Source organism: Tupaia chinensis, unplaced genomic scaffold, assembly GCF_000334495.1.
Source record: "Tupaia chinensis unplaced genomic scaffold, TupChi_1.0 Scaffold000082_1, whole genome shotgun sequence".
In the NCBI taxonomy this organism is placed as follows: Eukaryota; Metazoa; Chordata; class Mammalia; order Scandentia; family Tupaiidae; genus Tupaia; species Tupaia belangeri.
The window spans coordinates 1,450,370-1,477,961 of NW_006159543.1; the positions used below are offsets into that span (position 1 = coordinate 1,450,370).

Consider the following 27,592-nt stretch of genomic DNA (forward strand, 5'->3'; position numbering starts at 1 on the left):
TTATGTTCTGGATGAATTGTCAGATATATCTATTGCAGATGTGTTCTCCCTGTCTCAGATTTTCCTTTCACTCTTTTAATGTTGTTGTGTAAGGAACAAAAGGTACTAACTGTAATAAATTTTTATCAATCTTTTCTTCCATGCTTAGTGCTTTTTGTCTTCTTTTCAATAAATGTTTGCCTGCTCAAGGAAACAGTAATATTCTTCTAGTTTTTAATAACCTTTAACGTTTGAACTTTCACTTTTAAGTTTAAAATCTGTCTCAAATAAAAATATTTTTATAGCATGAGGTAGAGTTCAAGGTTCATTTCTTTTCCCACAAAAATATAAGTTTGTTTGAATTTAAAAAAAAAATTGCCAGAGGGCACATGTGCTTGTTGGAGAAAGAAAGTGAGAAATCATCTCCTCCATGATGGGGAATAGCCACACCATTATTATTCCTTCTCCTTCATTTCTCCCTCCTTTTGAAGTTTTGAGCATGCATGTGTGTGTGTGTGTGTGTGCGCGCGTGTGTGTGTGTGTTCCAGAGAGAGACTTTTTGCTATAGGGCACATGCATTTGCCCTAGAGACAGAGAACAGAAAGTGAGAAGTCACCCGCAGGGAGCTGGCCATACAGCACTCCTTTCTCCAGTCTCTCCCCAGGATTTTGTTCACAGATGCTCATGTGCCTGCCGTGAGTTTCAAGCCACTGGGTCTGGAACTAGACTGTGGTTGACTACGTGGGAGTCCAGCAATGTACCCGTTACAGCATCTGCTGGTTCTCCTGGTGTGTTTTTAAGTTGTAGGTCTGGGACTCAAACTGCACTGTCAGTCCTGTGGAATCCAGCCATCTTAACCACCATGCTACCGTCTGGTCCAGAATTGCTCTTTCCTCTCTAGTTTTCTAAGACATGAGAAATCTAAGTTCTAATAAATTGCAGTTACTCTTTTCTCAGAAAATCAAATGACCATATATGTAGGTGGTGTCTTTCTATACTCTGTATTCTGTTCCATTGGTTTATTTTCTATTCTTGCTATAACACAATATTGTCAGAATTACTGTAAATTAAAGCCTTGAAATACGGTAGTATAAGTACTATAACTTTGTTTTGACTTTTTTTTTTTTTAATTACGAGAAGGCACCTGCACTCATGAGAAAGAGAGAGAAAGCACTCACCAGTGGAACATGGTCGATAATCTTTTTTCCTCCATTTCTCCATCCCATCAGAATTTGATGTACACATGCACATGTCCCTGGTTTGTTTTCAACAGCAGGGAACCATTGTTGGCCATGGGGGAATCTGACTCCCATTATACAACACTTAACTGTTGTGACCATATTTCAGTTTTTTAAAGCTTTTCTTGGCTATTCTAGGCTTTTACCTGAATTTTTGAAGTTAGTTTATCAATTTCCATTAGAAGGTATATGCTGGCATTTTCATTAAGATTGCAGTAAGTCTCTAAATTAATTTTAAAAGCATTTACATTTTACAATATGCAGTCTTCCGTATGTTGCACTTTCATTTTAAAAATCTTGAACATCTTTTGTTTAATTTTCCCTAGAATCTTGATGTTTTCAGACAGCATTTTAAATACTGCTTTTCCATATTCATTTTCCAATTGTGTGTTGTGTGTATGTAGAAATGATTGATTTTGGAATATTGAACTTTTATATGGGAAAACTGTTGATTTTACATATTATAAAAGTTCATTTATTATAGTTTTTTGTTTTATTTTATAAACTATCATATCACCTCATACAGTCTTTCTTCCTTTTTTTGATTCTTTATACCTTATGTTTATTTTTCTTGCATAATTATACTGGCTTGGACCTCTAGTACAATGTTTAATAGAAGTGGTTATATTATTATCTTTTCCCTAAACTCACACTATCTTTTAAATAAATATACTGTTCACACCAGGATATCTTTTATACATGATAGATAGATAATTAAGGAAATTTCTCTGTAGTACTAGTTTGCTGAGAGTTTTATTACATCCTTTTATTTTAATCTTCAGGAATGGTCAGTTGTTTTTTTTTTGTCTCTTTACTCTGTTGACATAGTGAATTACACTGATTTTTATTTTTGGTTTATTTATTTGTTTGAGGGAGAGAGACACAGCCTCCCCCGACAGGGTCTTGTCACACCATGATGTCCTTCTCCAGCTTTCCAGTCAGCCAGGATCAATGGCACACCCATGGGTGAGCCCAGCATCATGTTCAGGTTGACTTGAGATCTGAAACCAGGGCCTTCCTATATGGCTCCACTATCACACAACATCACCCTACCATCTGTATCACTGTTAGCTTGGCTCTGGTTGGCATTTTATGTCAAAATAACCTTGCATTCTTGGGTAAACTCCAAGATTATCATGCTATATATATTATTTGTGAGTATTTAGGAACTGATTTGCTATTATTGAAGTTGTTAATGGCCATGAGAGGTATTAACCTATGATTTTCTTTCTTTTATATTTGCCTTTTTATGAGAGAGAGTGAGAGAGAGACTAAAAGAGAATGCCTTTTGACATGATATCGCTATGTTGCGATCTTCCAGACTTAACCTCCCACATAACTAGGACTATAGGTGAGGGCTAGTGTATATAGCCTTTTTAGGTTAGGCCAAGAACCAAACTTGGGTCTCCCATGTGGCCTCAGCCTCCAAGCAGCAACTTCTTAGTAGCTTGAGCCACTGCAGCTGAGTCCTAGTCCTAGTTTTCCTTTTTTTGTTTTTGGACAGGTTTATGCTATAGGGCATGTGCATTCGCCAGACAGACAGAGACAGAGAGACAGAAAGCGAGAAATCACCCCCCAGGGGCAATGACCACGCCGCAGTCCCTTCTCCTCCATTCTCCTCTTGGGATCTTGGGCACGCACGCACACGCACCCAGTGTGAGTTTAAGCCACCGGGTCTGGGACTCGAACCACAGTCAACTACATGGGAGTCCAGCGACATAGCCATTATGCTAACTGCTGGTCCCCCTAGTTTTCCTTTTTAACAGTGTCCTTGTGAACATTTTGTATAGGAATTTGATGGTCTCATGAATTGGGAAGTATTCTCTCTTTTTCTCTTTTTTATTATGTGTTTCATAGACTTTACCATTCACGGAATCTGGGCTTGTAGTTTTCTTTATGGAAACTATTTTAGTACATATTTAAAGTCTTTTAGAGTTTTATCACTATCTAGATTATTTTTATGTCAATTTTGATAGATTGTATTTTTTAAAGAAATTGACCATTTTATCTAAACTTTCAAATTTATTGGCATAAAGTTGCTGATAGAATCTTCGTTTTGTCCTTTTGATTTCTGCAGGATATGCAGTGAAGTATGTTTTTTTTAAATATTTTATATAAGTAATTTTTGGTTTCTATCTCTTCATCAATCTTCCTGTGTTTACTAAATTTTATTAATTGTTCAAATTAACTTCCGTGGGGACCAGCAGTTAGCATAATAGCTATGTCTCTGGACTCCCATGTAGTCGACCACAGTTCAAGTCCCAGACCCAGTGGCTTAAACTCACACTGGTCGTGTGTGCGTGCATGCCCAAGATCCTGAGAGGAGAATGGAGGAGAAGGGATTGCAGCGTGGCCACCCTCCCTGGGGGAGGGGTAAGTTCTCGCTTTCTGTCTCTCTATCTCTCTCTGTCTTTCTGGTGAGTGCACATGCCCTATAGCAAAAACCTCTAAAAAAAAAGAATTAACTTCTGTGTTTGATTTTGTCTGCTTTTTTTTTTCTATTTTAGTGATTTCTGTTCAAGAGCAGATCCTTTCATTATTATGTAAATATCTCTTATTATTCATAATACTCTTTTTTTGGAGTCTCCTTTATCTAATAAGATTGTAGGTAGATCAGATTCTTTATTGTTTTTTGGCATATCTTTTTCTTTTTCATGTTTTTATTTATTTTTTTTTTTACTTTTTACCTGTTTGTATACTTAAATGATGCCTCTTATCAACAAACATATATTCATATCTTGTCTTTTTTCCAGTGTGACAATATTTCCCATTTATTTGGAGTGTTTAGTCCATTTATAGTTAATGTTATGTTCGTGTTTTAGACTACCATCTTAGTATTTGTTTTTTGTTTGTCTTTTGCCCTTCATTTTCTGTTTTGTTTTGTGTTAATCAAATATTCTTTGGTATTCCATGCCATCTCTTCTATTGGTTTTTAACCTATACCTGTTTTTATTATTTTTAAATGATTTCTCCACCTTACTATGCTTTGCAATAAATTAATATTGTTCCACTTCATATGCAATATAAAATCCTTACAACAGTGTAATTCTGTTTATATTTACATATCATATTATTTTTCTGTGTGATTGTGCTCATATCTACTCTCGCATAGATAATAAATCTTAAAATTAATTGCTATTATTGTTTTAAACAGTCCATTGATCTCAAAAGAATTTATTATGAGAAAAAAGCCCTAATTTTTGCATTTGCCTTTATAGTTGCCATTTTCAGTGTTCTATCTTTCTGTGCATCAAATTTACATTTGATATTGTCTAAACCTGATATATATCCACTATCAGTTATTGTAAAGTGTCTTTACTAATGGTGAATTCTCTCACCTCATTTATCTGAAAATGTCTTTATATTGCCTTCATTTTAATGAAATTTCCTGTAAATACAGAAATCTATGTGTTTTTTTTTTGTTTTGTTTTTGTTGTTGTTGTTTTTTGGGGGGAGAGGTTTTCGCTATAGGGCGCGTGCGCTCGCCAGACAGACCAGAGAGAGACATAGAGACAGAAAGCGAGAAATCACCCCCCAGGGGGAATGGTCACGCCGCAATCCCTTCTCCTCCATTCTCCTCTCGGGATCTTGGGCACACACGCACACGCGCCCGGTGTGAGTTTTAAGCCACCAGGTCCGGGACGCAAACCGCGGTCGACTGCGTGGGAGTCCAGCGACATAGCCATTATGCTAACTACTGGTTCCCATTACAGAAATCTATGTTTGATCATTATTTTCTTTAGCACTTTAAGTATGTCTTACTGTCTTTTGGACTTCATATTTTCTGATAAGTAAATAATTATGTTTATTATATTTCTCCTTTAAGTTGTCTGCTTTTTCTCTGGATGCATTAAGATTTGCTCTCTGTTGAGGCCAACAGGTGGCATGGTGGTTCAGGTACTGGACTCCCACATGGCCAACTGTAGTTTGAGTCCCAGACCTGGCAGCTTGCTTTCTCACTTTGCCGTTTTCTCTCTGTATGTCTCTCTATGGTGAAATTAAAATAATAATAATAATAATTAGTGAAAATAAATAAATAATTCTTTAGAAAATTTAAGATTTTTTCTCTGTACTGGTTTTTTTATAATTTCTCTTTGTTTTGAATAGTTGTGGTTTTATTTTTTATCCTTGTATTCACTGATATTCCTGGGTCTATATGGTTGTTTTTTAAGAACATTGAAAAATTCCAGTTATTATTCCTTCATATATTCTCTTCTCCTTTTTGAAATACATTTATATGAATATTTAATCAGAAGATACTTTTTCACAGATCATAGATGCTCTGTCTATATTTTTTCCATTTCTTTCTCTTTATGCTTTAAGTTGGATGATTTTTTGGGGAAAGCAAAATCTTTTTAAAAAATTGCCCTGAAAGGTCCAGATGTTCATGTAGGGAAAATAATACTCAACCTGTGCTTTGCATCATATAGAAATAGAAGTTTCAGATCAGATCTTCATCTTAACATAAAAGTTAAAACCATAAAGCATTTAGAGAAAAACATAGCCAAATATTTTTGATACTTGCAAATAGGCAGATTTTTCTTAGGACACTAAAAGCAATGACTGAGATAAATAATATTGATTGATTAGACTTAATCAAAATTTAAAACTTCAATTTATTTAAAGACAGCATTAGAGGGGCTGGCAGGTGGCATGGTGATTAAAGGCACTGGACTCCCACATGGCTGATGGCTGACTGCTGTTCGAGTCCCGGACCTGGCGGCTTTCTTTCTCTCTCTCTCTTTCTCACTCTCTCTCCCCCCCCCTTTGGTCAAATTAAAATAAACAAATAAATAAAGTTAAGTTTTTTTAAAAGACATCATTAGGAAAATGAATAGGAAAAACACAGACAAGGAGAAAATATTTGCAAAACATACATCTGACAAATGACATACATCTGACAAATGACTGCTATCTGGGATGTATTAACTTCTGCAACTCAGTGATAATAATAAATAAGATCTACTTTTGATAAATGGCTAAGTTTTTGAACAGACAGTTCACAGAAGATATACAGATGGTCAGCTCACACATGAGAAGGTAACCAAAATCATTAGCCATTGGAGAAATATAAATTTAAAGCTGCAATGACATAGCACTACATACCTTTCAAAATGGCTATTATTAGAACAACTCATGGAGTCAGATGGTGGCATAGCAGTAAAATATGGCATGCTGTGAGGCAATCCCACATAAGAAGGTTCCTGATTCAAGTCTGGAGACCTCCCTGTGTACTCTGGGCAAATGCTTGCCCATGATTGGGGGCTGACTGAAAGTGAGGGGTAGATTGAAGCATCCAGACCTTGTTGGAAATGCTCTCTCTCTCTCTCTCTTTCTCTCTCTCGTATCCTGGAGAAAATAAATAAACTTAAGAAAACAACAACTGATATTATAACATATGTTGCACAAGGATCTAGAACAACTTGAATTCACATACATTATTGTGACTGTAAAATGATTTGGTAGTTTTTTTTTTTTAATAAAATGGAACAGACACTTACTTTCTGACCCAGCAATAATACTCCTTACTATTTACCTAAAGCAAATAAAGATATATGTCCATAAAAAGATCTGTGCAGAAATAGTCATAGCAACTTTATTAATAATAGCTAAAAACTGGAAATAGACCAAGTTTCCACAAAGAAGAGAATGGATATTTATAGTAGCTAAAACCAGCAACAACCTAAATGTCTAACAACACAAATGACTTTTTTAAAATTGTGGAAATTTTTGGGAACCAGCAGTTAGCGTAATGGCTATGTCGCTGGACTCCCACGTAGTTGACCACGGTTCGTGTCCCGGACCCAGTGGCTTAAAACTCACGCCGGGCGCGTGTGCGTGCGTGCCCAAGATCCCGAGAGGAGAATGGAGGAGAAGGGATTGCGGCGTGACCATCCTCCCTGGGGGGTGATTTCTCGCTTTCTGTCTCTATGTCTCTCTCTGTCTGTCTGGCGAGCGCACGCGCCCTACAGTGAAAATCTCTCCAAAAAAAAAAATGTGGAAATTTTTAAAAGTATCCATACAGTGGAATATTACAAATTCTACCAATGTAGTTGGTGCTAGCTATTCTTATGTTATAAAGATATAAGTCTGACCCCTGGATAAGCAAATCTGAAACTCAAAATTACTCTTAAAAATACCCAGCAAATACCAACATCTTTTGGGTTCCTTTTTGTTTTTTACTTTTTCTATGCTAACACTATAAATTGTAAGTTTGATTTGGAGCTCTTATTTTTTTTCTTTAAAAGAATGATTATTTTTAATTTTATTTATTTATTTATTTATTTTAATTTGACAAAAGAGAGACACAGAGAGAGAAAGAGAGGAAGTAAGAAAGCAAGCCACCAGATCCGGGACTTGAACCAGGGTTAGCCATGCAGGAGTGTCCAGCGCTTTAACCACCATGCCACCTACTGGTCCCTATAGCTCTTAATTGTAACAAATGGGCCACAGTAATGAAAAGTATTAATAATAGGGAAAACTGTGTGTTAGGGGGAGATGATTTCAGAACTCTCTCTACTTTCTGCTCAATTTTTCTACAAAAAAGTATTTTTTACATAAAAAATTAAGTAAAATTTTTAAATAACTGCACTGGAGAAAAAATAAAGTAGTGCAGTTTTTATCTTATTTTTAAATTGAACTCTTTACTCTAGGTACCCCAGGCCTTCCTGGACCAAAAGGTATTAATGGTCCTCCTGGCAACCCTGGCCTTCCAGGAGAACCTGGTCCTGTAGGTAAGCATGAAAAATAACAATTTGCTGTTCTATGAAACTAAGGCTTATCATATGCAACTTGGGAAAGTTAAATCATGTTCAGCTGGGAACACTTTCAAGATAAGGAAACATGGCGATCATTCACTTAGCCCTGCGTGTTAGGTACAAACTGAAAACTCTTAATAAAAATTACTTAAAATTACCATTATGGGACCTTATATTCTAGGTATGCTTTTTTCCAAGGAGAATTAATACAAATATCCTATAATAGAAGACAGAAGTTCTGATTTTTTTTTTTGGAATGGCAGGAGGTAGCAATTTTGTTTATTAACTTCTAAAGTAAATTACTTCTCTTGACCCCATATGAAGCCTATAAAAGAACCCTTCACCCCTCATACCTTATTCTCTTGGATGGTCTAATGCCATATTAAAATGAGAAACTGAAAGGTTTTGAATGTTGAGTGAAAAAGAACAGTGAGTAAGACTGTTTCTTAATCTTAATATCCCCTTCATCTTTTTTATACATCATTTTCTTAAGATTTCATAATTTAAAGGAATGCTTCAGAAGCACTTTGTGTCTTTTGGATAGAAATAAAACTATTTAAAGCTAATGTGGACAGAAGGGATAGTACGGCAAGAAAAGGGGGTTTGGAGGATGGGTGTAACCTGCTCTACTTTATTCTTAGGTGGTGGAGGTCATCCTGGACCACCAGGGCCTCCAGGAGAAAAAGGTAAACCCGGTCAAGATGGTATTCCTGGACCAGCTGGACAGAAGGGTGAACCAGGTGCTGTACTTTTTCACTTTTACTGAATTTTAAATTTCTTCCTTCTCTACTCTTTCTTGCCCTATCTTACCTCAAATGAAATATTTTCTTTCTTCCCTTTTAAATTACCATACACTTTCCTCTTCCTAATTACCTTCCTATTTGTCATCCTGAAAATACTAGTTTGTATTTGTTGATCAAGTTACCTTCCTCTTACAAAAAACTGCATATCTTTTCTTGTTCAATTTTCCATGTCAAGAAGTTATTCAGCTTTTTCAATCAAATTCTGTGTTTCACCATGTTATTGATATTTTATTAATATATTTTCATACAAAGACATATTTAACACTCATCACAAATAGAATATGCATTTACATAGTTTCCTCATATTTAAATTACAGCTCTCTGTGTTGGAAATAAATCTTCTCAATATTTCATACAATATACATTGTAGCACTTAGTAAAAAGCTCAATGGAGCTGGCTCAGTAGCACAACAGTTAAGTACTATGCATATGGAGACTCTTTCCACGTGGCTGAAGGCAGTTTGAATCTTGGCACTGGTGGCTTAGAAAACATGCCAGGTGTGTGTACACACATATCCACCTGGGTTGGAGAGATGGAGGGAAAAGGATTGTGGTATGATCAGGCCCCATTTGGGGGTGCTTTCTCTCTCTGGATTGCACATATACCCTCTAGCAATTAAAACCAAAAGCAAAACTTGAATGATCTGAAAAGAATTTTTCCTTGTTTCAATTAGCATTATCCATTTGAGATTTTTGTTTTGTAACTTGACAGGTCAACCAGGCTTTGGACTCCCAGGACCCCCTGGACTCCCAGGACTTTCTGGTAAGAATAATAAAGCATGCTAAATCAATCCATAAAATAAATATTCTCCAGTACATTTATTTTTCTATCTTCATCATTTACTGTTACAAAGTGCACGTCAAACCCAGAAAACTCAAAGCTAGCGTTACATTTTATTTTTTAGAGAGATTTTTGATAGAGGGTATGTGCACTCAGCAGAGAGACAGAGACATAGAGACAGAAAGTGATAAATCACCCCCAGGGGAGATGGCCATGCTGCAATCTTTTCTCCTTCATTCTCCTCTCAAGATCTTCAGCGTGCACATACACATGCCTGGTCTGATTTTTAAGTCACTGAGTCCAGCACTCAAACCACAGTTAACTACGTGGGAGTCCAGTGATAGAATCATTACACCATCTGCTGGTCCCCTAGAGTTCCAGTTTAAAACATGTCTTATCGAACCAGCCAAGTGGTATAGTGGGTTAAGGCAGCTGGATTCCACATGGTCAGTTGTGTGGTTCAAGTCTTAGACCCAGTGGCTTGGAAAATATGCCAGGCACATGTGTTTGTGTGCCCAAAATCCTGAGATGAGAATGGAGGAAAAAAGACTGCAATGTGGCCAGCCCCTCTGGGGGATGATGTCTCACTTTCTCTCTGTCTCTCTCTCTCTGTTTCTTGTGAGTGTACTTGCCGTATAGCATAAACCTAAAAAAAAAAAAAAGTGTTAGTGATGTAGAAAAAATGTTAAAAATAGTTTGACTAGATTATGATTATTAATCATAGGTAGAATGGTCTTCAGGAACACACATAGCCCCCTTAAAGGTCTATATCTACCATTCGTCTGAAAATTTAATCTTAAAACATTTGTTTTAGGAATTGTGTCCAGCTATTTTAAATCTATTCTTGAAGTGACTTTGGATTTATTTATTTATTTATTTATTTCTCATTTATTTTTAGAGAGAGAAATTTTTGCTGTAGGGGATGTTTGCCCACCAGAGAGACAGAGAGACAGAAAGTGAGAAATCATCTCTCAGGGGGATGGCCACACTGCAGTACCTTCTCCCCCATTCTCCTCTTGGGATTCTGGGCATATACACACATACACCAGTGTGAGTTTTAAGCCACCAGGTCTGGGACTCAAAGCACAGTCGACTATGTGGGAGTCCAGCAACGTAAGTATTATGCCATCTGCTGATCCCAACTTTATTCTTTAAATTTTTGTATTTTTTTTTAGTCATAGTTACTGATTATGTAATCATTTGCTCTATGTCCTAATACAAAGAGTACTTTTAAGTATATACACTATTGGGACCAGCAGTTAGCGTAATGGCTATGTCACTAGACTCCCACGTAGTTGACCGTGGTTTGCATCCCAGGCATGGCGGCTTAAAACTCATGCTAGGTGTGTGTGCGTGCGTGCCCAAGATCCTGAGAGGAGAATGGAGGAGAAGGGATTGTGGCGTGGCCATCCCCTCTGGGAGGTGATTTCTCACTTTCTCTCTCTGTCTCTCTCTGTCTATCTGGCAAGCGCACACAACCTCTCCAAAAAGAAAAGAAAGTATATACACTATTAGTTTTTCTACATTTGCATGCTTACTGTAATAAATACTTCTGATAACAGATACATATATTTAATAGGAAGTAATTTTGGGGATGAATTTGGGATTTGGTTTGCCAAATTCTGTTTACCGCTCTAACAAATTTGTATAGCTTTAGTCCTATAAGCAAGACTATACTCATTATTGTTAAATGTGTTCTCTAATGTCACTTTATGTTTATAGGTCAAAAGGGTGATGGAGGATTACCTGGTACTCCAGGCAACCCTGGGCTTCCAGGTCCAAAGGGTGAACAAGGCTTTCAGGGTTTCCCTGGTGTACAGGGTCCTGCAGGTCCTCCTGGTTCTCCAGGTCCAGCTCTAGAAGGCCCCAAAGGCAATCCTGGGCCCCAAGGTCCTCCTGGGAGACCAGGTATGTCAAGGTGGTAGGAGAATGGTCTGTTAATCCATTTATTTCATTTTGCTGGCAGGTTATTCAGTGTTTAGTACTTCAGAATTTGTAATATATGAACTTCTTACAAGTAAATAGCTTGATTTATATTTAGCTCCATCCATTTCCATGGCATCTAATAATTTTTTTAAGTAATGAATTTCATCATTTACTTAAAGTTGAAGTAAAACAACTTGAAGAAAAAAGGAAATAGTGGCTTTATTCATCTTGTTATTAAAGATAAAACTATACTGATAACCTGGCAGCAAAATGCCATTTGCATTTCTAAATGTGAGCTTCTCAGCATGTACACAGAAATCATTTTAGAGATCACCAGTAGATGCTTGTGGTTCATACCAGAAGTGTTGCTATTGTTCTGTTACACGATCCGCAAATGTCACCAGGCATGATAAAAAGAAAAATGATCTTCACTAGGTACTAGACAATCAAATTTATTTTCAACATCACAGCATGATCAAATTGACTAGCGATCTCTTCATACCAACCTCATGTCTGTACCTCATATGTCTTGTGTTCACTGCTCTCATAATCTCCCTTTTACATTCACTGTTCACCTTTTCACTTTGTGTATGTGTTGTATCATTTCATTTTACTAATTTGGACATGCTCATTTTCATCCTGGATTAACATTGCTGAGTTCAATCACTGGTTATTAACAATTATTATTATCAATTAACAATTATTATTATCAATCACTGATTATTAACAGACATTTGAGATCTGATATTCAAGTTATCTTTTCCTAATAAATACAAGCTTAGCCTTCATTGATTTAAAAAATAGGAGAAACCTAAGATGAATGAAACAAAGCAATTATTCTTTTAGCCTTTAGAAGTCCCTTACTTATTTTTAAAATTCATGTAAAAATGAAAATTTTCAGTTAAGTTGCAGTAAAATATAAAGTGACATAGAGTTCATTTTTAATAAGATAGTCTCTAAAAATATGGTTTAAGTGAGATCACCTTCTGTGTTCAGAGGATCATTTTCAAAGCCAGATTAGGTCTAATATGACTTGATTCTTTATAGAAATTATTAACTAAGATTCTGCCTTTGTTTACTATTGATGAAAACCAGTGAAAATCTCCTCAGCCATGTTAACTCTCTTGCATGTAATATAAAGAATTAAGTCAAGTATGATTTTGCATGGAGCAATTCAAGTAAACCAAACTATTATCCTTTTCGTATTATAATCAGCACTGTGGTTTTTTACGAGTAATGGAGCTCACTATTGAACATTACTTTGAAATATGTCAACGTAAAACCATTAGTTGCAAAGATGCTTTAAAAATTATTATTTAGAAAGAAAGAATAACAAAAAGTAGTCAGAAGAACACACACCTGATGAGTATCTGTGACTTTTCAATTTGTTCATAAACTTCAAAATAAAATGGAGTTTTTAACCCAATTGCTTTTAGAATAGATTATTTATAGTCTGAGCTCATGGTAATGATTATTATAAAAATGATTTTTAGCTCTTTGAAATATGTTTTATGTGCGATTTTCATTTTAGTCTTGATGCTAAGTGATAATAATTTGGTTTATGTACAGATGCATGAATATAAACTTTCAGAGTATACTTTCATGGAATTAAATTTTAACTTGAAAATATTTAGTGTAATACTTTAGTTTCTTGATATTTCTAATAGTTTTGATGTTTTTCCTTTTTGCTAATGATGACAATGGGCCTTGGTGAACTTTGATCCCTATCCAGGTCCTACAGGTTAGCTCCTTAACTCCAAAGTAGTAAATGCATGAAGTTTGAAATATTTCTTATATATTTATATACACATATTTATGTTTGTGTGCATGTGTGTATATGTATATGCATATATGTGTATGTATGTATATGTGTATATATATACACATACATCACCTAATGTTTTCAAGTGTTTGAATATATCTTAAGAGCATATATGCCAATTCAATTTTTTACCATGCCCTATCTCAGTAACTTGTCAGTAACGTGTAGTACCCACTGTTTCTATTGTAGACTCTAAATTACTTAATTAGGAAAACCAATTTAACACTGCAAAATTCATATATTTGTCATCTTTAGTTGAAAATTTATAGCACCTAAAACAGCACTGTATAGTTTACCTTTCTTCTAGAGTATATTTCTAATCTTTGTCTTATATCTTTTAATGAAAATGAAATTGGACTGTCTTTCAAAAGGAATTCTTTTTTAAAAGGTAATATGTACTATCAAATTCTACAAATAGGTCATTCTTGATTTGGCATACCTCTTGCAGGCTTTCAAAAATCCTATCATCACATTTTGAGTTGTCCACAGTTCTAAATTCTACTGCTGTGAAAAAAGACGAATAGACACAGAGTTGTTGTTGTTGTTTTTAATGCAATGCAACCAGTACAGTTTAAAATACTGTGAATCATATTTTCATCATACACATGTAAACAGTACACACCAAAGAACAATTACCGAGAGCCACCCAATGGACAATTGCTGGTTCATGGTGAAAAATGTTCACTTAATGCAAAGTTAAAAAAAAAGCCACAAATATTTGAATGCATTCAAGGCAAATTGTCTTTTTCAGATTTTTAAAAATATTTTTTCTTTATTCATGTTAGAGTGTGTATGTGCATATGTGAAGAAGGAGCAGAAAAGCACCCTCCACATGGTCTGGTCACGTTACAATCTCCTTCCTTTAGTCCTCCAACTGGTGGGTTCTTGGGTACTCACCAAAATATTTCAGGCCAACTGTTCTGGGGATTCGAATTGAGGTTATCATTAGGCTTCCAGCACTACAGTCCAGGTTGCTATCAACTCTGCCACAGAAGCTGGGCCTTCTTTCAGATTTTAGGGATGAATTAAAGATCTCATGAGATCTAGCTATTGGGAATGGCAGGGCATTTTTTCTAATTATTAATTAAAAATTCATAATTTTTCAAGGTTGTTCTTAGGAAGTCATTTATCTCTAGTTAATTGATTCCCTAAGTGTTATTACCTCCACAAACCCATTATTTCATTGAACCATAGAATATCAGATCTAGAAAAAAACCAAAGTTGTAAGTTGACATATGTCAAAGAGGAATTACTCACTGAACTGTTGTTAAAAATGACAAAAAAGATTTTATTCAAGACTATTGCAATATAGGAGAGACTATTACAATAGGGATGGGTGACCAAGCTCAACTCCAAATACTACAAAGACAGATGGGAACTTACAGCAAGGAGCAGAGTGAGATCAGTGATGGAAAATTACTAAGAAGAAAGACATCAAGGGTAGAGGTGTTCTTACTAAACTCAACAAACAGGACTCTTGTTAAAAACAGGCCAAGGATTTAGAAATGAGAGATGAGGAGCTTGATCAAGGATGGAGGAGACTCTCTCTAAACTAATTTATCAGGATTTTTTCCATAACTTGGTTTGGCAGGCCAAAAACAGGGTCCAAGGATGAGGCCAAGTGAAAAAGAAGGCTCAGAGGAGCCTGTCTAAAGTTTGGTTAAGGAGATAATCTCACATGTAAGAAAACTGAGACGCAAAGAAATTAAGCTTGCCCAAGATAACACTGTTAATTATTGGCAAAGTCGGGACTCTTGATTTAGGACTCCCAGTGTACAGCAGAGTGTCTATTCTACTAGTAACAACGAACCATCCTTTCGCAGAGGTTATTTTATGGCTTTGTTATTATGATCTAGCCTCTTGTTCTAATCATAAATGAAGGAGCAATACTACTTCTGCCATTTCAGGAGACTCAGCCATAGCACACTGGGCTCTGCATCTGCTTTCTTGTTTTCTCTTACCTCAGAATCTCCACCAACTCCTAGTAACTGCTTCTTGTGTTCCTCCTAAATGGATATCAACAAAAAGTTAAGACAGTGCATGCTATTTAGCTAATGCCAAGATAAAGATGCAATAGGAGGGTACAGTGTAATCATTTTGAGTCTTATCCTGTTGGATTTTCATAAAATGCTGTAGCCTTGATCACATGTCAACAAGGAAACCTTTTTTTTCTGAGGCAATAGAATATTCAAAGAAGAAAAATAACAGTAGCCACATTATTGTAAAACCCAATTTACTATTTTATTTACCAAATGTGCTCTAAAGTACATAGTTATTGGAACCTGGTCTCTGTGCTGTTGTCATCTTTGCAATAGAATCTAAGTAGAAACTGGATTTAAAATATACCAGTCAATTCATCAGTTTATTTTTAGTTATTACCACTTACATACAAGGCTGTAGATTTTTATTTTGTTTTGTTTTCCAGTTAAACTTTGGTGATTGAAAAATAATAGATTGGGACCAGCAGATGACATAATGGTTACATCGCTGGACTCCCACAGAGTTGACCGCAGTTCAAGTCCCAAACTGGGCGGCTTAAAATTCATGCCAGACACATGTGTGTGCATGTTCAAAATCCTGAGAGGAGAATGGAGGAGAAGGGATTGTGGCATGGTCATCCCCCCAGGGGATGATTTCTTGCTTCCTGTCTCTCTGGTGAATGCACATACCCTATAGCAAAAATCAGTCTTAAAAAAAAAGAAAATAATACATTGAGAGATTACATATAAAATTGACTTGGCATATAACTCATTAGAATATTACCTTTTAGAAATTAAAGTCTTAGAATTTTTGCTATGATATGAGTCAAAGTTTTCTTTGCTATTGAGTCCGAATGACATACCGTATTTCAATGAGACATTTTTCTAAGAGGTCTTGTTATTGGTGCTTATATAACAAAGACACATATAAAATGCCTAACTCAAACTCTGAATTATCTTAGGTAAGAAGCTCTAATTTATTTAACTAATTATGTGGTCAGACTCTACTCTAAGTATTAAGTTAATTTTGCTGCATGTAGTTTAGAAACCACTTAAATAAATGAAAGCCAATTTTTAACTTTCTTAATTTCAAAATATCAAACGTTTCAAAAATTTTATTATTAGGCAATAATGATAATGTTTTATGTTTTTATGGTATGCCATCATTTACATCAAATAATGTACTTTATTATAAGCTCCTTGAGGACAGTGTTTGAATCTTGCTCATCTTTTTGTTCCCTGTAGCACCTTACACAAGACAGACAGTATGTCAATATTTTAAAAATTGGATTTGATCTTTAAAACAATCTTGTGAAGGAGTTTAGAGCAGATGACATTATTCCATTTATGTGGATGAGAAGACAAGCTCAGAGAGACTGAATTGCTCAAAGTCATGTCGTTATTAAGAAGCAGAGAAAATCAAGAATAGATTCTAGGTCTTCTAACTCCTAGGATTCATTGCTCTAGCACAATTTATTTTCTCTGCTAACATTCACTGTATATAAATCATAGCAGGACTTCTAAGAAAAGGAAATTGTGTTTATAGTCAATTAACACTAACCAAGAACTGAAGAACAGTTCTACTTGTAGGCTTTTATCTTTTTATTTAATTATCCTTCTTTTAATAGTGAGTAGAGTGACTTAATATGTGCATTGAATAATAATAAAGTAAATTCTATATTTTCTATGGTTTGAGGTGGGAAATTGCATGCCAAAATATTTTAAAGCTCCCATTCACTGATAATCTTCACATCTTTGGAAAATTCTAATCTTTATTTTTAAGTTCAATGGTGTATAGATATACATTGGCATTTTCTCTTTAACTTATTGTAAGCAAGAATGCACAGAAGAAAGCTTCCTGAAGAATTAAAAAAAAAAATCAGAATAGGACTTTATGGAATGGTTTTCAAATAAAATAAAAGTATGTCTGGTAATGGCCAGTGTATATTCATGTTTTGATTTTTCTATTCAATCATCTAAGATCTTTGGATTTTTATTTTGCCAAGAACTCCCTTAACAGTTAACTGTATTTCTGTAGGACAGTCCAAACATATTGAGAAATTTGAACCTAGTATTTTTACTAAAAGATGGCAGAGGCTAAAATAAACATAAACATTTATCTAAAACTGTTATTTTTCTAAAGGAACTGAAGGCTGTCAGTGAAATGGTACTATCTTGCCAACTTTAATGTTTTGACATGCTAACTTGTGTAAAGTCACAGTAGCAGCGTTAACATGATGTCTTCAGTAGATTTTTTTTTTTTTTGAGTTAATGAAGCCCAGCAGCTTATTCTCTAGAATACGCTTTATTTGAAAAGGTTTGGCTCTCCATACTCTTGTATGGTTTTGTCTGAATACCGATTATGCTGTAGGATAAGAAATGCTGGCAAAAGGATTATTGTTTAACTTGTGCTATATTGTGAACCACTTCTAACTCATAATCTTATTTTGTACTGTGTGATGTCTGACACTGCTAACATCGATCTTTGGGCTTTGGTGAACTCTGATCTTCCCAGGTTTTCAAGGTTAGACTCTTCACTGGTCAATTCTTTTTTTTTTTTTCTTTTGATGCTTTGTATGTGTGATAAGAGAAATGCACTTATTTTGCTATAATTCAGAAGTCATTGAAGAGTGCTGTTATCCTCAAATACTACCTGCTCGGGTTTTAACATTTTGGTGAAGGTATGGTGACTTGTTTATAATCAAATTTGAAAAATTTGAAATATTAGGTCTTTGTGATTTTGATTGTTTATAATAGGACATCCATACATAAAGACATTTTGAAATTTAAATGGACATATTTTTATTTTTTACCTTTAAGACTGCATTAAGATACTTAGGCATCTGGTCCATTTGTAATCTCCACACACTGATTTTATTCTCTTGAAATTTGGATTGCCCTCATTGTATATCCATGACTATTTTAATTCATAGAAAAGGCAACTATTGAATATTGTTCAAGCTAAAACTTTTATTTCCCTTATATCACTAGTAATTTGTTCATTTAAATTTGAAACCCTAAATAGCGGGTATGAATTAACATAAATTTCCCAACATTTTCTTTTAATTGCAAAAAGAGCAGTTCCCTAGTTGTTTTCAAATAATACAATGTTCTGCTAATTTTTCAAACTGGGGAAGAGGGTCATAACAGTTTCCTTTTTTCTCATCTTAATCTTACCTTGTCATTGTTATGAGGTTAATTCACAGATCATTTATTTATCTTTTTCTTAATAAGCTAATTTGCTACCTGAGTTCTAGTTTAAATCATATGTTATCAAGTTTGTTTAGAAAACCCCATCTATTGGATTTGAATGCAGCGGGTTTTTTGTTTTGTTTTGTTTTGCTTTACGTACAATGTACCCTAACCCTTTATGATTGAGAGGGAGAATTTTTGGTTGCCAGGCTGGAGTGACTATATGAATGAAATTGCTTAAAGATAAAGCATTTGTTATGCTATTGTGAAACTGCTTCTTCTCTCTCATGTGCCAGATAGCCTAGGGTTATATTATGAAATCATAGAAAACTGAAAGATTAAGAATGGGTTCATATGTTAATGTATGTTCCTATGTTCTGTTCTACTAATTTTAAAAACAGTTTTTCCATAGCTCTTAGTATGTGCCAGACACTGTGCTAAGAATTTATTATACATGCTATCTCATTTAATTCCTGCAACAACCTGATAAAGTATATACTATTCTTATTTCCACTTTATAGAAGAAGAAATTGTAGCCAGAGTTGATAAGCTTGCTAGGGTCAAATAGCTAATGACTAATAGAACTGTAATTCCAACCCAACCTTCTAGCTCCAGAGTCAAGTAGTCTTCCAAACTGTGCCATTCAGCCTTGTTAGTGTGTCACCATTGATTCTGAGTATTAAGAGTGTTAGAAAGGGAATTAAAACTAGAGTTTTATCTCAGATCAAAAAATGACCCTTTGTCACATGTAATGTGAATTAGAATTCTAAATTTATATGCTTATGATAGTTCCTTATGAAATAATCTCTATATGGCTTCATTTTTTATTGAATCAATAAAAAAATTTTAAAATAAAGTAAAACATGATTATCAGAGGACAGACAGTAAAAGTGGTAAATATTGGCTGTTCATTTAAAACTTCAGAATTATTTTCTTAAGGCAGGACGGTTTAGTCTCTGCCTCAGCAACTAAACACTGTGCAAACAAGTAGCACCTATTTCCCACCTAGTGACAAAAGACTTGTTCAAAGATAAGATCTCCTTAGTTGTTTAATGGACCTGATATCTTTATTTAGAAAGACAGGTTAAAAATACAGCATAAGAGAAAGAGCTTAGCAAAATATCATTTTACATTATTTGATTTGTTTATAAAATGTACACAGAATTACTTTTCTTCAAAAATATTTAAAGTTTAAAGACTGAAAATTTTAATAATAAGTTTTAAAAGCATATTGAATCAATACATTTCTGACATAGAAATATGGTAGTGTGTTGAGCATATCACTAAAATGCAATTAAACATTTTGCTTAAATAACTATCTTAATTGCATAGTAATAAAAGCTGAATAAATGTAACTACTTACAAATAAAGCAATTTGAATTTAATCATAGGGAGACAGATGGTACTGAATCCCTGATTGCCCTGTAGCTGGAGTTCTTAAAGTATGGCCTTAGAACTAGCAGCTTCAACTTCTACAAAGTACCTGTTACAATACAAATTCTTGGGCTCCTTCTCAGCCTTACTGAATCTAAAACTATGGAGAGTGGCGCAGGAATCTGTTTTAGCAACCCTTCCAGGTGATTCTGATGCATACTTCAATTTAAGAACAATGTCCTACAGTGTCTGTTTCATTTTACTTAAAGTCAAACACTTTGTTACGGATTAAAGAAGCAAATGTTATTATACCCTGAGTACTTTATTTAGATATGAATTTACTTTATAATGAAATGTAAAATAAAAATGTCTGCAAACCACTATTAGTAACAAAAGTTTATTTTAACCCAGTTCAAATCATACTAGAAAGGGAATCAGGATAGTGGGATTTTATTCTGCAAACTAATAGTGAGATGATTGATATTTTGTAAAGCCTGACATTTATGCTATTCTTATGTTATACTGAAATATGGTCATTTGTTGTGCATTATCAAGGTCTCCCAGGTCCAGAAGGTCCCCGGGGTCTCCCTGGAAATGGAGGTATTAAAGGAGAGAGGGGAAACCCAGGCCAACCTGGGCAGCCTGGCTTGCCTGGTTTGAAAGGAGATCAAGGACCACCAGGACTCCCGGTAGGAAATGGGAGTAGATATTTCATGAGAGAGGAGTGTGGGTGTTTGCATACGAAATGAAAATTCTAAACTGCATAATTTTAATTAGCACCCACTGAACAGGTTCTATGCATGGCTTGCTGGTAAATTAAAAAGGAAGTTGAAGGCAAGTTTCCTATAGTCTTATAACTAACAAGACTTTGCTGTATTTTTGTAAAAGGATTCCTCAAAAGATACTTTACCTGAAGTCTTTGAAATTATAGTAGTTACATTTAAGAAGCCTTCATTTCAGTGAAAGTAAATTTATGCAAAGGAGACATGTGTATCATCATTGCAAGTGAATGAATCCATCCATAGGGAAGTAATTATGGTCAGTGGGAATATTTTAGACTGAAATTAGGTAAGTTAAGGTCAAATTTCAGCTCCACTGCACACTTCAGCTTTGTCTCTATGAGAAAAACAGACACTGGATTTCTGTCTTCACCTATAAAAAGAATAATGGCATCTCCACTCATGTGTTTTCTATCTTGGTTTTAATGACCCGGAGAGTTACATTCTACTTTATGGATTCTCAAAGCTTCTTCCATTTATTCAAGAGGATTTTGGGTAGAGTTGGCAGCCAATATGGTAGGGCTGTCTTTTAGCTCCAAATGCCACTTTATAGAAGAAAAAAAAAAGACCTAAAATAATTTCCCTTAAAACTTTCCAATATCTAATCTTTATTCCTTTGATACCTCTACTCTTCTGGTTACCTAGACTTAAAATTTTTACTTCTCTCTTTATTCGCTACTCTCTTCTCACTTCCCACCTCATTCTCTCATGTGCCTCTAGTTCACATGTCATCATGCCTGTATTCAAGAATACTGCCTGATACATTTTGCCCCATTTGCTCTCTCTCTCTGCATGTATGTACATGTGTGTTTATAAATACATACACACACATGTGTGTATATATATATATTTAGGGTGTGTATATTTGTATATAGAATATATATATCATATATATGTGTGTGTGTATATATATATATAACATATATAAACATATATAATATATATATAGGGCCAGATGGTGATGTAGTGGCAAAATGCAATGCTCTGTGATGCTGACCCACATGAAAATGTTTAGGTTTCAGTGTGGAGGCCTCCCTGAACACACCTGGAACACACATGCCCATGATCCAGGGTTGGCTGAAGTTTGATGACAGCATCAAGATCTTGTTGAGGGTTCTGTCTCTCTGTCTCTCTCACTCATGAAAGATACAAACTTAGAGAATAGGCTGCATCTATCATATTCCTTTTATTACTAAGTATTCTTAAATGCCTATTTCCTAAGATTAAAGATGTTCTCTTATATAGCCACAGTACAGTTATCTACTTTCAGGAAACTTAACTTAGATAAGATACTTTAATGTCTACCTTTCATGTTCCTGTTCTGTCAATTGGCCTGGTAATGTCCTTTTCAGCATTTCTTCCTCCTATACAGGATTCAGACCAAATCACGTACTGTATTTGTCATATCTCTTTAGTCTCCTTCAATCTGGAACCATTCCTAAACCAAATTTTTCTTTCATGACCTTGACATTTTAAAAATAATTGTAGCTCCCCCATTTTAAAAATAGAATATTTTTTCTTTTATCTGATATTTCTTCACAATTTTCTTATATCTAATATATCTTCACAATTAGATTCAGGTTATGTATTCCCAGCTGGAAACTACAAGAGTGATGTTTTGTCCTTCTACGGGTAACAGATAAGAAGGCCTATGATTTCTATCTGTCCCTCATTTGTGATTTTAATTTTGATCACCTGGTCAAGTTGTCTGGTTTCTCCATTATATGTCTGTTTTTGACCCTTGCAACTAATGAGCAAAACTGAGGGAAAGCACATCAGGATCACGCAAATATACTGCTCATAAAAATTTTCCTTTAGATTTACCACCTATTATATTAATAACTTTTCCTCAACCAATCTCTAGTGAGATAGTAGCAAAATGATGATTTTCCATCTCTAGCACTACCTTCATGTACACCAATCGGCCCTACTGTAAGCAAGAGCCTTACCTTGATTTCTCTTTTTTCTCCATGATTTACAAATTTTTAAAAGCATTTATTTATTTATTTATTTATTTTATGTGAGAGGGACAAACAGAGAAAGAGAGAGGTAGAGACAGAGAGGAAGGCATCTCCAACAGTCTTCATGCTGTAAGCCACTCCCAATCCCAGCCAGCTCAGATCACTGGAGCATGTACCCTACCTGCTCAGGGATGCAAGCCCAGGACCTTTCCCATGTGGGTCCATTTGTGTTACTTCTCCCTCACCAACTGCCCTGCAATGATTTCTAGTTATTTAAACTATTGTTTCTTATGTTAATACTCACATTGTTGCAGATTTGGATACTCATTCCAGTTGGATCTTGTGTTTTCCTCATATGGCCCTTCCATCTTTTAGCACTTTATTGTATTTTGGCACAATAAGACGTTCTAAACTTGCCTCTTTTTCATTTATACCAATATGAACTCTATTATCCTGTACTTAGACTAATACGATAGTCTCCTAAATTATCTTTCTATTCTATATTCTCCTTTAGACCCATTCTAGAGTTATTTTTGACTCTTCTTCCAATGATTTTTATGGTCCTCCAAGCCAGTTAATTAATAGGCCATATTATATTTTTGCTGTGTCCTTCGCACTTTATCATTCTTTTTTAAAAAATAATAGTTTATTTAATTATTTAAATAATCAAGTCACACAGGCTAATAAGAGAAGAAATTGGTCACTGAATCCTGAAAGTCTGACTCTAGAGACAGTGCTGTAAATCATTATGCAATACCCATGTCCTCACTCCCCTTCCTCTCTCCCTAAAATTAAAGATACTCTTGTATTTTTAAATAAGAATTTATCTATCCAAGATAAGATAATATCTTGGTCTTTTTTTCTAACTTTAATGATTTTATTTATTTGTTCAGGGTAATCCTGGCCGGCCAGGTCTCAATGGAATGAAAGGAGATCCTGGTCTCCCTGGTGTTCCAGGATTCCCAGGTATTTAAACAGATGTGCTGAAGTTTCCCTTTACATTAAACTCCTTTGTGTTGAGATACCCATGCGCTGATTTGCCTGGGTAAAGGCTGTGTTCCTTTTAAATTGTCTTGCAATTTTATGTACCTTCTTTGCAGGAATGAAAGGACCCAGTGGATTACCTGGTTCAACTGGACCCGAGGGGGAACCAGGACTTCTTGGCCCCCCAGGTAAGACTTATTCCTGAAGCTTGTTATACCTGATACTTAAGCACCTCAAAGAATTTGGATATTTTTGGGAACCAGCAGTTAGCGTAATGGCTATGCCGCTGGACTCCCACGTAGTCGACCGCGGTTCGTGTCCCGGACCCGGTGGCTTAAAACTCACACCGGACGCGTGTGCGTGTGTGCCCAAGATCCCGAGAGGAGAATGGAGGAGAAGGGATTGCGGCGTGCCCATCCTCTCTGGGGGGTGATTTCTCGCTTTCTGTCTCTATGTCTCTCTCTGTCTGACGAGCGCACACACCCTATAGCAAAAACCTCTCAAAAAAAAAAAAAAGAATTTAGATATTTTCAAACTGTCTTTTAGCCAAACTGTCAAAGTCTCTAACAGCTGAGAGGAAATAGGAAAGATTCTTCCCCTGTTTACTAATCTCTTAAATTCTCTATTAATGTAATAATTATAGCAGACCTTTTAAATTTAAGATAAATGCAGGACCAACAAGAATGCTTCATTGAAAATTTTGTTGGCCTTTATTATTGATTTCCTCATATCCAATTGAACAGATCACTCGAGGAAGACATATATGTATGTTTATAGATTTTTATATTAAAATAGTTTTTTTTTTCCTAAGATGCTTACAGTGGTTTTTTATAGACTATGAAATAGAGCATCTGCTAAATTTCTCCACTAGTTCAGTGAGTCTCTTGACAAGGACAACACAAAGGAACTGCAAATGATGTTAGAATCAGAATCAACTTGTCAGGGAATAGATTTGTAATGGATTAGATTTACTGTAATGGATTAGTATTACTCAGTTATTGAACTGATTAATACTTAAGGCTTGGAAACAGAAATGATATGCCTAATTTTTTTCACTAGTCCTAAGGAAATTACTTAGTTTTTAGTCCTCTAGGTAAGATAATGTTAGTTTTCCCATACAAATTTCTATTATTTATGTCAACAGTCCAATAATTATAACTTGTTTCAAACTAATTCTTATTCTGAAGTTAGATCACTTTGGTATCCATTTCTTTTGACCTTTTTCACCTTCAAATTTGTGTGTTTTGCCTCTTAGGTCCTCCTGGGCTACCTGGTCCTTCAGGACAGAGTATTATAATCAAAGGTGATCCTGGTCCTCCAGGGATCCCTGGCCAGCCTGGATTAAAAGGCCCACCAGGACTACCAGGACCTCAAGGGTTACCAGGTATTTTTGCAGATCATGTTTTGTTATTTTTTTAGAAGCAGGGTCTCACTATGTTGCCTAGACTGACCTTGAACTTGCAATCCTCCGGCCTCAGGTAACTGGGACTATGTATGTACTGCTGTACTCATTGCAGATCAACTTTTTAAGGTTTATCTATCTGAAAATATTTCCCTAGTTCTCCTTTTACATATTCAGAATTTGTTTCTGAAAATAGGAGTCTCAGTAACTAGTAGAATACTGGGTCCTTTTCAAACATAGGTAGCATTTCCTTTTTTTTTTTTTAATACTATTTTTTGTGGTCAAATTTATTTCAGACCCAGTCAGACATCTTTTAACTTCTCTGGCTATTCTAATTTGAACAGACTAGATTAATATTAAAAACTGTGATTAAATGTAAATTGATTTTAAGATATGGTGCTTTCTTTACCTCACCCAGCTGAAAGATTGAAGACTGACTTGGTGGACTATCAGTTTCCATCTGAGTTCCCTTGACTACTACTACTACTACCTCTCCCCCTCCTCCTTCTTCTTCCTTTTTGGGAAGATTTATTTATTTAATTTTATTTATTTATTTTAACTTGATCAGAGAGAGTCAAGTGGGTGACGACAGGGTTGAGAAAGCAATCTACCATGTCTGGGATTTGAACTACAGTCAGCCATGTGGGAGTCCATGCCACCTGCTGGCCTTCCCTTGACTTTTAAACTAACTGCTCTCTAGTTGGCCATTTGACTCAATGCCTACAGTCAAATTTGATTATTAAAAAAAAAGCTAGGGAACCAGCAGTTAGCGTAATGGCTATGTCGCTGGACTCCCACGTAGTCGACCGCAGTTCGTGTCACGGACCCGGTGACTTAAAACTCACGCCGGGCGCGTGTGCGTGCGTGCCCAAGATCCCGAGAGGAGAATGGAGGAGAAGGGATTGCGGCATGACCATCCCCCCTGGGGGGTGATTTCTTGCTTTCTGTCTCTATGTCTCTCTCTGTCTGTCTGGCGAGCGCACGCGCCCTACAGTGAAAATCTCTCAAAAAAAAAAAAGCTATAGCTAATTTTAGTCTTTCTCTCTTATTAAGTGATTGAGTTCTTTCATAAAGTGTCTGAGGCAGTAACAGCCTTACGTACAATGGGATAGATAACAAAAGTTTGGACATGCACTTCTGTTTGGTTTTGGAAGCAAAGAAGACAACCGCTATGTTAAGGGAATCTCTTCAGAATTCAATGGAAAGTTTAAAACTAAAGCTAAATCCTTGTCTGCATATTTTGTCTGGACTCATTTATCTGATTTGAGATAAAATCAGGTTATGAATTCATTGTCTCAAGAACCTTAAGTTTCTTAGATCTGTCTGGATGGGGAATTATTCTACTCGCATTTGTGAACTCCATTTCTTTTTCTTTAGGTCCAATTGGTCCTCCAGGAGACCCTGGACGCAATGGGCTCCCTGGTTTTGATGGTGCAGGAGGGCGCAAAGGAGACCCAGGCCTTCCAGGCCAACCAGGTAACACAAGTAAAATGATGCTTCTGACAGTGGTCTTTAAGTCTGGGAGACCTCTGGATGGAGGGCTTCCACTTGGAGCTGTGAGATCTTCCTCTTGAGGGAGCACAGCTGTCTGGTGAATCTGGGGCTGGGGAAAAATCAGAAGACACATACAAGGAGATTTGCTTCTATAAGAGAAGCATACAAAGGTTGCTCTTATTTATGTGTTTAGAGCACTGGAAAACCAAACTCTTCCTCAAGATCATTGTTTTCCAGGTATTCAGTGTGTTGATTTAAATCCCTTGACCACCTCGAAACTATTATGAGTCCTTCTACATTTGAAACTATCACAAGAGGATGTAATTTCCCCTATCAGATACAGTAAATATGAACAAAATGTTTAAGTGATTCCTATAGACCTTTAAGACTCATTGTGACAGCTCATTCTGAGATGATAACATTGATATGCAGATTTTAAGTCCTTCATCAATAGGTATTCTAAATAATATTGAGTTTGATAGCTACCTGATTGCAAATCTGTACTCAGCCTACAAGAATTTGAATCAACTTGCAATAAAGAAATGCATTAACATAAAATTGCTAAAATAGAATATCATAAACTCAGAATTGGTTACGTATGTTAGCAGTTCTAGATAAATTAAATAAAACTCTAAATAATATAAACATAAAGAGTTACATAAAGAGTTTTTTATTGGGAAAAAATATAAGTGGCAACAAGTTGGAGTGATGCTACATATGGCCTTCCTAAAGCCCATATTCTACCATTTCATTAATTCTGCATCTCTAAGAAAGAAATAAGTTAGTATCATCTTCATCATAGGCACTGCTGTGAATTCATACACTCATATGAAATGAAAATCCACGTGTGTGTGTGTGTGTATATGTATATATATATATATATATATATATTTATGTGTGTGTGTGTGTGTATATATGTATCTCCTGTTTATAAAAAGAATTTTTAAAAATCTTTCTTTAGATTCCCCCAGCACTCTAGAATTCTTTTTTTCTTTATTGTAATTTTGCTAAATAAGAAATGGGAATAAGTGGTAGATTAAAGAGAGACATTTTGAAAAGGTTTCTTTAGAATGCCCTGCCTATTCTCCCAACAAAAAGGTATGCCTGAGAATAAGTCCCC

The 27,592-nt window shown here is 35.4% G+C and overlaps 1 protein-coding gene across 1 annotated transcript in view; it reads left to right on the forward strand.

Annotated features, from left to right (window-relative positions):
- The window catches only part of COL4A5 (collagen type IV alpha 5 chain), a 229,320-nt gene that overhangs the window by 187,550 nt on the left and 14,178 nt on the right, over positions 1 to 27,592 (forward strand). Inside the window, exons 39-49 of the mRNA XM_014585694.2 lie at positions 7,871 to 7,951; positions 8,617 to 8,715; positions 9,491 to 9,541; positions 11,282 to 11,467; positions 13,218 to 13,226; positions 17,802 to 17,810; positions 20,408 to 20,541; positions 23,486 to 23,558; positions 23,693 to 23,764; positions 24,832 to 24,960; positions 26,356 to 26,454. Coding sequence (XP_014441180.1) covers positions 7,871 to 7,951; positions 8,617 to 8,715; positions 9,491 to 9,541; positions 11,282 to 11,467; positions 13,218 to 13,226; positions 17,802 to 17,810; positions 20,408 to 20,541; positions 23,486 to 23,558; positions 23,693 to 23,764; positions 24,832 to 24,960; positions 26,356 to 26,454 — 942 coding nt within the window. The remainder of the gene's footprint in view (positions 1 to 7,870; positions 7,952 to 8,616; positions 8,716 to 9,490; positions 9,542 to 11,281; positions 11,468 to 13,217; positions 13,227 to 17,801; positions 17,811 to 20,407; positions 20,542 to 23,485; positions 23,559 to 23,692; positions 23,765 to 24,831; positions 24,961 to 26,355; positions 26,455 to 27,592) is intronic.